The sequence below is a fragment of the Polyodon spathula genome, chromosome 13, assembly GCF_017654505.1.
Source record: "Polyodon spathula isolate WHYD16114869_AA chromosome 13, ASM1765450v1, whole genome shotgun sequence".
In the NCBI taxonomy this organism is placed as follows: Eukaryota; Metazoa; Chordata; class Actinopteri; order Acipenseriformes; family Polyodontidae; genus Polyodon; species Polyodon spathula.
This window is the reverse complement of record NC_054546.1, coordinates 15,630,188-15,643,736: the sequence shown is the minus strand read 5'-3', so window position 1 is coordinate 15,643,736 and position 13,549 is coordinate 15,630,188. Positions and strand designations below refer to the sequence as shown.

General features: G+C 37.3%; 1 protein-coding gene across 1 annotated transcript in view; it reads left to right on the top strand.

The window, feature by feature from the left end:
* Positions 1–13,549, top strand: part of LOC121325234 (E3 ubiquitin-protein ligase MARCHF5-like) — a 60,940-nt gene that overhangs the window by 31,472 nt on the left and 15,919 nt on the right. The window contains exon 2 of the mRNA XM_041267624.1: positions 3,430–3,632. Within this exon, the coding sequence (XP_041123558.1) occupies positions 3,430–3,632 (203 nt within the window). The remainder of the gene's footprint in view (positions 1–3,429; positions 3,633–13,549) is intronic.

Genomic DNA, 13,549 nt, shown 5'->3' with positions numbered 1-13,549 from the left:
AAGCTGTGTCTTGCTTGAACTCTGTCCTGTTTCCACCTGTTTTTCACTGTTTTTATTTATGTATGTGCAACTACTGGAAAGTTTGTGCTGCATGCATGTATCGTATATCAAATGAAAGGCCACAAATTAAATGTTATGTAAGTTGCAACAGGATCAGGCATACTATGTGTGATAGAAATGAGAATTTGTTTAAAAAAAAAAAAAAAAAAAAAAAGCTGTTATTTTTTGCAGAGTGCCGGTGTCTGTGCAGTTTATTTTTTGTGGCTTTTATATGTAACCAGCTTGATTTGCCTTAGTGACACCTCGACACACAAGTGTTAATTCATATAAACAAACTGAAAATTGATTATTTGGAGGAAGTGTCAAAATAAGTTAAAATACTCTCCCAATACGATTATTAACAGCATTATACCCATTCCAGGGCTCTACATTTAGATTTTTAACTGGCCCCTTGGGCCATTGAGCTAGTGTTTTTACTGGCCCAGATGCAATTTTATCTGGCCCAATATATTTATATATTTTTTCATGGTGGTTTTTATTTTCAGTATTTTTCTAACTGGGTATGGAACCAAAGAGAACCCACATCACAAAAGAAAGTGTCTAAACAGAGCCTTTCAATATATGTTACTTCAGCCATTAAACATGCACACATTTGTGTTCTTGTCAGAAAATAAAAATACTTTATTCAAGATTTGAAATTGTATGTGTACAAATTATACAAATTTTTTCACAAGCAGACCCGCAACCAAGCTGTTACCATATGGTCACAGCAATGCTAAAACCAAATTATAATAGTCTTAATTAGGGATGGGTCATTGTAGTCAAATACACGATTACACTAAAATAAAAGTAAAAAATGTTCGAATACCATAATACGTTTGAGTACACAAAAAACCTTATACATTAGCTACTAGTAGAAGCAAGCACGCCTATTCTATTTTTTTAATGCTGATGCTTAACACATGTTATGTCAGTCTTAAACCAGTTGTTATTTGCATATTAAACATAAGGACCCTAATTAATTATGCACTGCTTGTAATAGCAACATTCTACAGTAATCATATTTTGTTTGAAAATTTTGCCAATTTTATTGCCTTGTTTTTAGCTAATGTTAAGATCCCTGCCTGAGTTCCGCTTTAATGACTTACACAGCAGTTTCTGCAGCTGTTGCTAGCAAGTCGTGAAACAGCTTCTGGGAGCATGGCACCGGCAAACTTTGAATGTGTGAACTGAAATAAAATAATGTATATAGCAAGTGTTAAAAGAAGTTAAGCAGAACAACACAGTGACTAATAAGAAAAGGCAAGATACTTGGAGTTGGAAAGGAGTTCATTTTTTTAACTCTGGACTGCAGTTCAATCTAAAAGATCTACTGTTGACTTTCTGTGAATGGATGGAGTAACGTTAACATTTGCACGGACCATTAACCCTTAGCAGTCCATTTATTCAGCGCTTGTTAGGCGCGTCAGGTCCGATTTATTTTCACATGCACTGTTTATTTTACACGCGCTGTTAAAACCGGTTTAAAAGGCACTGCATAGCAAAAGGACACTCGGTACTGCATCTCCAGCCAAGCCCCACACTTTGTTCGCTGTATTTTTCACATACCTCTTCAAAGTCGTGCAAATCTCTCCTGATCACTCATTTTATCACTGAACTCAGTAATACGATCCCAGTCATTATTTTATTACTATAATATCTCAAAAAGCTGTGCAAATGTCCGTTATATTCTTTGAGCACTGGATGTGGAAGCAGCTATCTTCTTTGTTTTGTCTGTGTTATCTCTGTGGTGCAGGGGCTATGTGTATTGCTCAGATTTTTTTTTTCGACTTTTCTCGGCACCTATCGGTCTCACTCAGCCATTGAAAGGTTTTCTCGGCTTTTTCTGGAGGAAAAATATATCTAGAGACATGTGCTTGAAGTCTTTTTGATGTCGGACAGGAAAGGCAAAATTGTAATATCGGACCTGGTCAAGTTCAAGTTATTGAATAAACAAAGTAACTTGGATTCTTCTGATGTCAGTACTTGATGGCTAGTTGTAATTAGTAATGGACCAGAGTTCGGGTAATCAAATACACAGAAATGTCACTCCCTGTGTATTCAAATAGGAAACTATTCAAAATTTCCATCCCTAATCCTAATAATAAACACTATTAAGACAATATTCATAATACAAAATAATAACTCGGAGCATTGTTGCTTGTGTAGCCTTTCCCAATCTTGCCAAGTGATACCAACGAGTCCTGGAAAGATTTGTGAATGGCATTTTTGACCTGAACACATCGGGTCCCAAATCAGAAAGTTAGACAGTTTGATTGCTGATGTAAACGAAATGTTGAATTCACAACAAACAAAGCTGCTGTTTTATCTGCAAGTCTCGGAAAATGACGCCAAGCAAGGCAAAACGTTACTTTTTTTTTTTTTCACTGTCATAATGGACCATGATGAAGCCTCCACTCTAAATGTTCGTCTTCATTTTTTTTCCATAATTTCTTTATGATTTATTGATTTCAGTGCTTTTGGCTTATTGGTTGCTTAGTTTTGTAAAAGATTTGCAATGTCGCGGGAATGAGTACCACCAACACAGCACTTTGGTACGCAGTCTCAGAGTCTGACTGTACAACAAATATGACGTGTGGCGGGAAAGTTAGGATGTGTTTGTAGTTATGTTTTTAAAAAATGGTTTGGAAATTAATTTTCAGCTTTTTGTCACACTGGCCAATTTTCCTGGATTCATGAAACTGAAGCCATATGCACTGTCTATATTATACTAGTTTAAATATAACCGGCCCAGTCGGGCCTCTGATGCTTGTGGGGAGGCGAGGAGGCACAGGAGCCTTGCAGTTTGTTCTGCTAAAACAAACATGAAAACTAACTCCACACACGCAATTATGACTTTTTTTTTTTTTCTAATTTTGTGGAAAAGCTTTCCAACGATACCGCCCCTTTTCGTTTAGCTGCTAAAAATGACGGCGCAATCGACTTAAAACGAACTCTAAACTGTGAACTCTTGTCACATGATGAGAGGCTTGACTTAAAACGATCGTACCTCTGGCTAGGAGTACCGCTTTCAAACACTGAATATGTCATTGGAAAGTGAAAGACCTCAACAAGGTGGCTTTTACTGTAATATTCACGTAAAGCTCAGTGCATGGAAACAAATTGGGCTGAGTTTATAGAGTTAAAACTTTAGGTACTCATGTAGAGCCTGGACACTTTATTAGGAACAGCCTCAGTACTTGTTTGGCCCTCCTTTCAAACAAGTAACAGTTTCTATGCAATAAGGCAGGTTTCTATAAATAAAATAACTAGTGGAATGCCATTGCCACTTCTGTTGTCCTTGTACTTGATTCCCATCATTCCTTGTTTTCTACATGTTTTGCCTTCAGCAGGGCTTGCTTTTAATCTATGTCTACTTTTCTCCTTCAGGAGTTGTTGGGTGTGCTTTGCAACAGATGAAGATGACCGCACAGCTGAGTGGGTGAGGCCATGTAGGTGCAGAGGATCCACAAAATGGGTTCACCAGGCCTGTCTGCAACGCTGGGTTGATGAGAAACAGAGAGGCAACAGTACTGCCAGAGTGGCCTGCCCACAGTGCAATGCAGAATACCTCATAGTGTTCCCAAAACTAGGTAAGAGTAGAAAACCACTTGGGGCAAACCCTGTGTTCATTGAAAAAGTGAACTTGTAATGTCAGTCTACCAAGGCTTTAAAACAACACTACATTTCCTTACCTCTTATTAGCATTAGTAACTCTACCCATTTTTGTTCTGAATATCTTTTTGTTTTGCTTTTTTAGAAAAAAAGAGGTTTTTGAAAGCATAAACTGCCCCTTATACCTTAAAATACCCTATTATAGACATACTCCCTTGGCATAATAATAAGGGTTGCTAATGCTGCATTAGAAAATTGATCTAAAAGCTTTTTATCAATTCTTTAATTTGGGTTAATAGTGTTTTAAATGATGTAATTCTTGAGTTATTTACACTTAAGAACAGCTTAATGTTAGAATGTATATTATATTATGTACAGTGTGAGATATGGCCTAGAATAATTAAGCTGCTTCAAAGTAGATTGAAACAAGGTGTACATATTAAAGTTCCCTGAAGTGCAGCTATTATGAAGTAGGTGTGGTAGGACATTTGTAAATCACTGAGCATTCCTGAAGATTGACCTGGTGATTTCTTCGTCATAGGTGTGTGTGTGTGTGTGTGTGTGTGTGCCTCGTTGTCAATATGAAGGATTTATGTTAGCTATTTAAAGCACATATCATATCACCCCAGGCTTGCTTTCAGCTATTTCAATCAGATGTCTGGATGACAGCCAATTATACTCTTTTTGAAATGAGTGTTTGATCTTTAACACACTGTATTATCATCACTACACAATCTATACATGCTTAAACCAACAAACATTCTGTTTTTGTCATTCTTCATGTCCAGTGTTTGTTTTTGGGCATTCGGTAACTTTGAAACGAGTTGATGGATTGCAATTAAGGGAGAAGCATTTTACTGTTTGCTGATTTATAACAAACAGTGTACAGTTTAATACGTACAGTCTAATGCACACAGTAGTGTTTAATACACACAGTACTGTTTAATACATAGTTTAATACACACAGTACAGTTTAATACACAGTACTGTTTAATACATACAGTTTAATACACACAGTACAGTTTAATACACAGAACTGTTAAATACATGGTTTAATACACACAGTACAGTTTAATATGTACAGTTTAATACATGCAGTTTAATACGTACAGTATTGTTTAATATGTACAGTTTAATACACAGTACCGTTTAATACATACAGTTTAATACACACAGTACAGTTTAATACACAGAACTGTTTAATACATAGTTTAATACACACAGTACAGTTTAATACACAGTACTGTTTAATACATAGTTTAATACACACAGTACAGTTTAATACGTACAGTTTAATACACAGTACTGTTTAATATGTACAGTTTAATGTACACTGTACCGTTTAATACACTCACAGTACTGTTTAATGCGTACAGTTTTCCTGTTACTTAGATATTTTGCACACAAGGTACATCTGGGACAGTAAATGACAGTCATGGTGGCATTTGTGATGTCAGGCAGGAAAACAGTTGCGGTTTACTTTTATTCTTCTATGTTTTTGTTGGCACAGCTGTTTTACAGTTAAACGTATAACATGTACAATTAATTACGTTTAGTGGAAATATACATTTTCGTAAAATGGTACTACTTATTACGTTGTACGGCCCACATGGGCGTGTTTTGTAAAAAATAATAAACTCCCATTCTTTGGCAGTTAAGCTTTCTTGTAGTGTTGATATTTACCTGTATTTGACAGGGAAAACATTTTTTTAGTATTTATGACATGTCTACTGAGAGTAAATATTTAAGATACTTATGTTCACAGTTACATACAGCATTTAGAATTTTTACAACACACTTCATTTATGAAGTACTGATATCAATTGTCCTTTGGAGTCTGTTATAAGTGGAGTGGACCTGTATATGTATATGTGTATGTAAGATTATATATAATTGGGCCAGATAAAATTGCATCTGGGCAAGTAGAAACACTAGCTCAATGGTATACAATATGTCTCTTTAATGAGACAGCTAGCTGGTACTGTAGCCCTCTTTCTAAGAAATATAATTAGAAGTCATACTCTTACATCTTGGTTTGGTTAATTGCCTGCCTTCAGTGCAACAACGCAGAGAGGAAATTACGCTACACTGGGGGAAAACCACACGTCAAGCCGTGATACAGCTGTCATATACCAAGATAAACGGAAACATATACATCACCTGCTACTACTGCAGTAAATACAATGTTCCAGCTATCGGCATCTTGAAAAAATGACCATGACCTAAACCCACCATGTAAAAATGTACAGTGCAAATGGTCAGGTTCCTCAATACAGTATTATGCACAGATTCTAATACTCCCAGTAATCTGTGCTAAAGAATGTCCCAACAAAGTTTGTCACAGTTGCATAAATGGTTCTTTAGAACTGGGGATATGTGTAAAAAAATAAAAACAGTATAAATCTTGAGTGTCTCCTAATGTGCGGTTGTGAGGTTATTGAAAATATATGTTGCTTAGGTGGAAAAATATAGGATGATGGGCATGATTTGTTGTGTTACTGATGACTCCATGCTTTTCAAACTGTCCATGAAAGTCAAACCAAGTCAAAATAGCTTCTTTTTCTTTCCAGTATTGTGCGTCACACATTTATAGATATATCTTGATTAAACAATGGAGTTGGTCGATCTCAATGTATGAGCTGTGGCCCTTGGCTGATTAGGCTAAAGTCATGGTGACCTACTTTTACTGATTCCTGATTGGAAGCTATTCAAAGCTACTGTATCTTCAAACCCAGAGTATAAACAAGAACCACTTTTCTTATTTTAACTTTATGCATAGGTTTTTAGCAAGAGATGCTATTCTACATACTGTAGTCATAAGCCCCGTTTCACACTGGCACTGTTACCCAGGTCGTATTCCTGTGAAGTGTGAAACCACGTACCTGGATCGTATCCAGGTTGATCTGGGTCGCAGCAACCCACCTCAGGATGTGGGTTAACACGCTTTGACCCTAGTTGAGTGAGACAAAATGCATGACAGCCATTAGTAAGCCAACAAAATAAACAGCCACTCCTGCGTGAAAGTTTCAGGACATATGCAGTGCAGCGGTGTGGGCTTCCTCCCATGCGTTTGCCAGGTTCTATCGGCTGAATGTCATGCACCAGCAGAATCCTGGTTTTGGCACAAGAGTACTGAGGGTGGCTTCCCAGTCCACCCTCATGTCGCATTAGAGTCGAGTCCATCTTAATGTTATGTTGGAACATTACTGTCACACAAGCAGTTACCAACTTGTAAATTGGGTTGTATGCCATGTCCTTGCGACAGCTTGGGTATACTCGCCCATTGTGTAATGGTTAATATGCCCTACTTGAAAGGGAATGTTATTTTCATAACCCTGGTACCCTTAAATAGGAATATTAACCATTAACTTTGGGGTCGCTGCTTTCATGGTCGTAATCTTGAAGAAATTGATGATGATTGTAGGGGTCGCTGCTGTTTTATGGTTGTGGGGCGGATCCTCAGCAGCGCCACCCAACTCTAGTGAGAGTCTTTGGTATAGAGTTTTCAGTTCGGGTGTCTTAAAGGGAAACACCCGTTTTGTAATGGCTAATATTCCTATTTCAGGGACCCGGGGTTATGATAATAACCTAATGTTCCGAGCCATAGATACGCACATTGAGTACTTGCATCTGTCACCCAGGGCAACCCTGGGTTCTACACGTAGGTTCTGACCCGTGTAGAGCATACCAGTGTGAAAGGGGCTTTCGGTGGTGACCTACTTTATTGTGTTATTGACACTTCGTAATGTGTTATTTTTATACATAGTTGCCAGGGGATTCATGATCACCTGTTTCTTTCTTTATTGTAGTAGCACACAGATTGACTTTTAAAAAACATCTATTTTTAGGATTCATTTTTGGAATAATCAGTATGGGTGTGGTTTTACTGTAATGCTTGAACTATAATTGTCAGTCTGGATTAGCTGATTTAGAAAATATGATATATTCAAATAGATAATTGAATGTGCTAATTGTAGCTGATTTATCAGCAGGAGGGACTTGAGATGTATTTTAAAACTTGGGTGTGTATTCTCATTGTCTCTTCATTGTATATATAAAATGAGGCATGAAGAGAACCAGCAGCACAGAAAAAAAATGATTGCTTACTTTTATGTACAAGTCCCCTGTGAATTCTGAATTGAAATTTTGTCGATTATGACCCAGTGCAGAACATTATTTACAGAGATGAGCAACATGTTTTAAACAGCATGCTACAATGTATATTAAAAGAAGGTTGTGTGTCCACCACCTGTTGCTGAAGTCAGGATTTGGGTCCTGTGTTGCTCCTCATGAGGTTGGCCATTCAGCTAAGAAGTAATGAAGCTTGATCAGCTACTGTTACCTTGATTGCCAGCATGGTGTGGTCTGAGCAGTTTCCCTGTCCTATCTTGTCATTTTGAATAGCGAGTCAATATACTGCACTGAGAACCCTTTTAACATCCCTCTTTATTTATTATCTGGGATCTCATTATTACATTGTTTTTGTAATTTGGTTAACTTGTTTGTATTGGTTTGTTCATTTTGTATATTGTGTTGTTTTTTTTTTTTAATACATATTTTATTATATATCACCTTTTTGACGAGGTCTCCCTTGAAAAAAGTGATTTTAATCTCAGTGGGACTTTCCTAGTTAAAAAATGAATCTATTGTAATAGAAAAGGCAGAGCTATTTTTTGTTGCCATTTAATCTGACCTAGTTCCTGCTGTCCTGGATTTTGTTTTGCCTAAGTTGTTATAAAGCAGATAACAATCTAACCAGAAGTACGGACAAAAAGTATCACAACATAAATGTTATTAAAATAGTGCTTGAAGCTAGAAACCTTCTAGTGAATACATGTATTTATTTGAAAATATTTTACCACGACAAGCCTAATGAAATGAGAATGTTTTGCTGTCTTGAATTTCTCAGACTGTCCTAGTTGTTTCAGAACCCAACTGAACTTCTTAAATTAACTTTGTTTGACACAATTATATATAAAAAGGAGAGCCAGCTAGATACTCTGATAGCAGCAATCTAAGGCGAGACTAAAATGTATTGCAATCTTCAGCAGAACGGAGATTGCAATAAATGTTCTGTTTTGATAAATTAAATAGTTTATATTCATATTAAGAAACCCAACAGAAAAGAAAAATCTTGTTCCTATCAATTTTCTCTTAAATACTGTTAAAATAATTTCCCAGCAGGCCGCTTTGTTTTTTTTTTTTTTTTGTCTGAATGGTCAATAACTGCACAATTCTAAACTAAAATACAGCCTTCCTCTGGTAGGAGTTGCAGGATTTCTCTTCATGATACAGTATGACTTCAGTTCTGACTGCGTTTTTTATATTAAAAAAATAAATAATGTGTAGTGCTTGATCACAATTCTGCAGATATTTCCTTTCACTATGTTTGTGTGAAACCGACTTTCAAGGGCATACTGTATTCCGTTAACCAGCCCATCTTAATATTCAGTCCTACATCTTACCAGCCATTAAGCGGTGTTAAATACATCTATTAAGATATTAGCACCTGGACAAAGCGAAAATCCAAGAAATTTGTTCTGTAGATGCTTACATTTCTTGAGCCCTGAGAATGACATTCCATCTAAACTGTGAAACAATTTACAGTAGTTGTGGGCAATTAAAATATTGTTTTGAGATGTTTTTGCTAGATTGATAACACAGGCTATATTGCCCCCTCCATAGTAAACGTATTACATGGGCAATTTGCCCACAGTGGAAAATCAAGCCCATTGTTTTACTCCTTTCAGAAAAAATTGGGTCAGAATGACTAAATAATAATTGATGTGTTTTGTTTTTAGTTTTTTTATAAAACAAAAGTAAGTCTTGCAGTGTATGAATATAAAACTATCTTTATTTGTCCATGCACAAAAAATAACTTGGGTAGACTGCTATAAAAATGTCTTTATGAACGGTTTCAAATAACAGTGTGCCTTTAAAGTTGGCCAATTGAAACACTTTATATTTGCCCATCACTGATGTAGGAATTAAATAAACTGCTAGCCAGCTTGTAGTTGGCTTTGAAATGTTATAATAATTTTACTTAAACTCTAAACCACAATGTGTTATGGAAGAGTTTACAATGTATCCTGGATTTATTTTTAAATAGTTCCAAGCATGTGATGAATTGCTTCATATTACACACACAAGTATGACACATACTGGGCCAAAAATAATAGGAGGAAATAAAAATGTGTGTGTTTTTTTTTTTTTTTTTTTTTTTTTAGTGCACCAGTATATTTTTGCACTGTTGGTGTTACCTGTCACTGTTTTAGCCAGCCATTCTGTGACTATTCACCTAGTGCCACATTTGTGTATTCTGGGCTAAATCTTGTAAATGACAGTAATAACATTTCATATTTTTTAATTACTGCAGTCAACAGTTAAGCAATTTTGGATACAAATTAATAAACAATGCTCAGTCTTTCAATCTTTTAATAACTCATTTTATTAATTTAGATTGGTTGGTTAACGGGGATATTCATTTTGTAAGTGCAGTCAATTTGTAAACAGAGACTGACTTGGGACAATCCCTCCACCAATATCAGCATTAGACTAAGGCAGTAGGCTACTGTCAGCATTGCAAGATGCCTGAAATCCACAGGGAACTGTCAAATGCTGAGACTGGATAGTAAGCTTCGACCAACATTAGCTTTGGTAGGCTAAATATTCAGTGCTGTCTTTGGGTGAAAAAAGAAATGTCAAAAGACAGAACTTATCCAGTGTCTATTGTGGGATTGTCCATTGTCAAAGCTATTATTTTCATTCTTATTATGGACTTTAGACACCATGTCAGTGCCTGCATTGGTCAAGAGATAATATCCAATGTCACCATTGTTTGGCTTAATGTCCGTTGCAGTCTTTGGAGTGATTTTGTCTGGACAAATTCCATCCATTGCCCGCCTTAGGATCGATGCTGACTCGGGGCCTAAATATAGTATAACTCTGTAACAGCTGAGCTCAGCCGTGTCTTCAGTTAACAGCAGGTATTTTGCTTTCATGTACTTCTCTATGGTAGTTTCAAATGGTTGAGTAATAATAAAGGACACAGGTCCTTATCTGTGGATGTGATTGAATCTCTCTCACTGCACTCAATGAGTGTCTTTGAAGATTCTCATCTTCAGCACTGTGTGGATACCATAAAGTGTTAATTTGTTACTAAACAGTGACATTTGAAAAGCTGTTTCTGTATCTCTTATCGATTCTATCTTTGAAGCTAGTTAGTTGTATTTTATTCTCAAAAGGGGCACAAAAATGTTATTTTTGAGCTTGGCCTGGACTATGAAGCTGACACACTTTCTCACTGCAAATAAATACATTTGTGCATTGTGCTTACAGAGGATAAATGGCTTTCATACATTTCAAAATGAAAATAACGTCTGAAAAATGAAATAATCTAGCTGTAAGAATTATTTCCCTGTTATAAGAAACTTGATATGAATGACTTTTGTTTTACCTGTATTGTACTATACTTTTTTTGGCAGAACATTTAAGCACAGACAATTGTTTCTCTCACTGCTACCCTTTAACATCTTTTGTTCCAACAGTGTTCAATCAGGATGTGACATTTTGCTTTCTCTAACTTTGCTGCTTTAGGGATGTTCTTTACACAGTGCTCATCTGAAGTATCTAAAATCACACCTGGGTTTTCAATCAAGTTATTATTTTAATTTGGTAAGCAATGGGATTTAAAGGTGATGTCCTTTTAAAGATTTTAGAAACCAGAACAATAACATTGTTTGTTTGTAAACTTTTGTTTGAAGATCCAATTTACACTATAACTTTGCAATATGTATAGCAATCTACAGGGTTCGCCCCAGGAATTCTGTACAGCCGGGCGGCAGAACATTATAGCCGGGAGCTATTTATTTATTTATTTATTTATTTATTTAAATTTTGCAAATTGTTGCCAATTATTTTTTATTTTCTCCCAATTTGAAAATGGCCAGTTATTGTTTATAGGCTCGGCTCACCGCTACCACCCCTGCGCTGACTCGGGAGCGGCGAAGACAAACACACGCTGTCCTCCGAAGAGTGTGCCGTCAACCGACCGCTTCTTTACACACTGCGGATTCACCATGCAGCCATCCAGGAGCTACAGCGTAGGAGGACAACGCAGCTCCCGGGCAGCTAACAGGCAAGCCCACAGGCGCCCGGCCAGACTACAGGGGTCACTGGGGCGCGGTGAGCTAAGGACACCCTGGCCGACCTAGACCCCTCCTAACATTTTAGCTTCTCGAAGTGCTTAACACAGAAAACCTTCAATTCTGTGATTGGCTAAATGTTGTGTCAAGATATAACACAGCTGTCATGTGGTTCCAAGACATTTTTTTCACCCAGCAACATGCAAGTCATCTAGTCTGCTATAAGCACAATCAATCCTTATTGTTAAAGGCACAGTAGCATTTGCAAGACAGGCGGATCAGGTTTTTTCAGCTGGGCAGTGACAGCCACTTTGCTGGCGTCTGGCTGAAAAGGCCAGTGGAGAACCCTGATCTATAACACTGTATAACACTATATAACACAATTTTTGTTCCTGGGTAGTAAGTGTTATTTCCTAATTGCTTATGCCTCAAAAGTATAGAAAATGGGTATTATTCCCCACAAACTTTGCTTTTGTGACCAGGACAGTGATATTTTGAAATGTACCTATTTCCAATGAGAAAACGGTCTTTTCGTTCACATAAAGTCAGAAAAAAACAACATATGAATCCAAATAAACATGTATTTATACTAAAGTAATACAAAAATGACTACAAAAGATTTAGAAGTGAGTAGTTTTTCAGGATTTACAATTATAGTGTAAATCACTTTCACGAATCAGCCCCCAAATGTAGTCTCCCATCATGTTCTCGTTATACTGTCCTTGGTAGCGGCGTTCAAAGTCCAGTATATCCTGGTGGAAGCGCTCGCCTTGCTCCTCCGAGTACGCTCCCATGTTCTCCTTGAATTTATCAAGATGAGCATCAAGGATATGGACTTTGAGGGACATCCTACAACCCATTGTGCCGTAGTTCTTCACCAGAGTCTCAACCAGCTCCACGTAGTTTTCGGCCTTGTGATTGCCCAGGAAGCCCCGAACCACTGCGACAAAGCTGTTCCAAGCCGCTTTCTCTTTACTAGTGAGCTTCTTGGGGAATTCATTGCACTCCAGGATCTTCTTTATCTGTGGTCCGACGAAGACACCGGCTTTGACCTTTGCCTCTTAGCTTAGGGAAGAAGTCTTGAAGGTACTTGAAGGCTGCCGACTCCTTATCTAGAGCTTTGACAAATTGTTTCATGTGCAGTGGTGGCATCAGCACCTTCCGGGGGTCCACCAGTGGCTCCCACTTGACGCTGTTCCTCCCCACAGAGAACTCTGTCCGCTGTGGCCAGTCCCGCCTGTGGTAGTGCGCCTTGGTGTCCCTGCTGTCCCAAAGGCAAAGATAGCAGGGAAACTTGGTAAAACCGCCTTGGAGACCTATCAGGAATGCCACCATTGCAGCCTCTTGATGCCATCTCAGAAAAATGCAGATATTTATTCCACTTAGGCAGCTGGAACTAAACTGAACTGGTGGGCTTATGGCCCCTGTATTTATACTACTATTTATATTACTAGAAAGTTCTAGAAGTTATTCCAAGTTTACTCAGCACTGAATCTATCTGGAAGATTCTGGAAAATAGGTAAATTTCAAACTATCACTGTCCTGGTCACAAAAACAAAGTTTGTGGGGAATAATAGCCATTTTCTATACTTTTGAGGCATAAGCAATTAGGAAATAACACTTACTACCCAGGAACCAAAAAAAAAAAAAAAAATGTTACACGGTGCAATCCAACTGTACAAAACTTGATAAACAAGTTATTAAAAAAAAAAAAAATACTGCAACTTAATTGTCTGAGCAAAACACCTAAA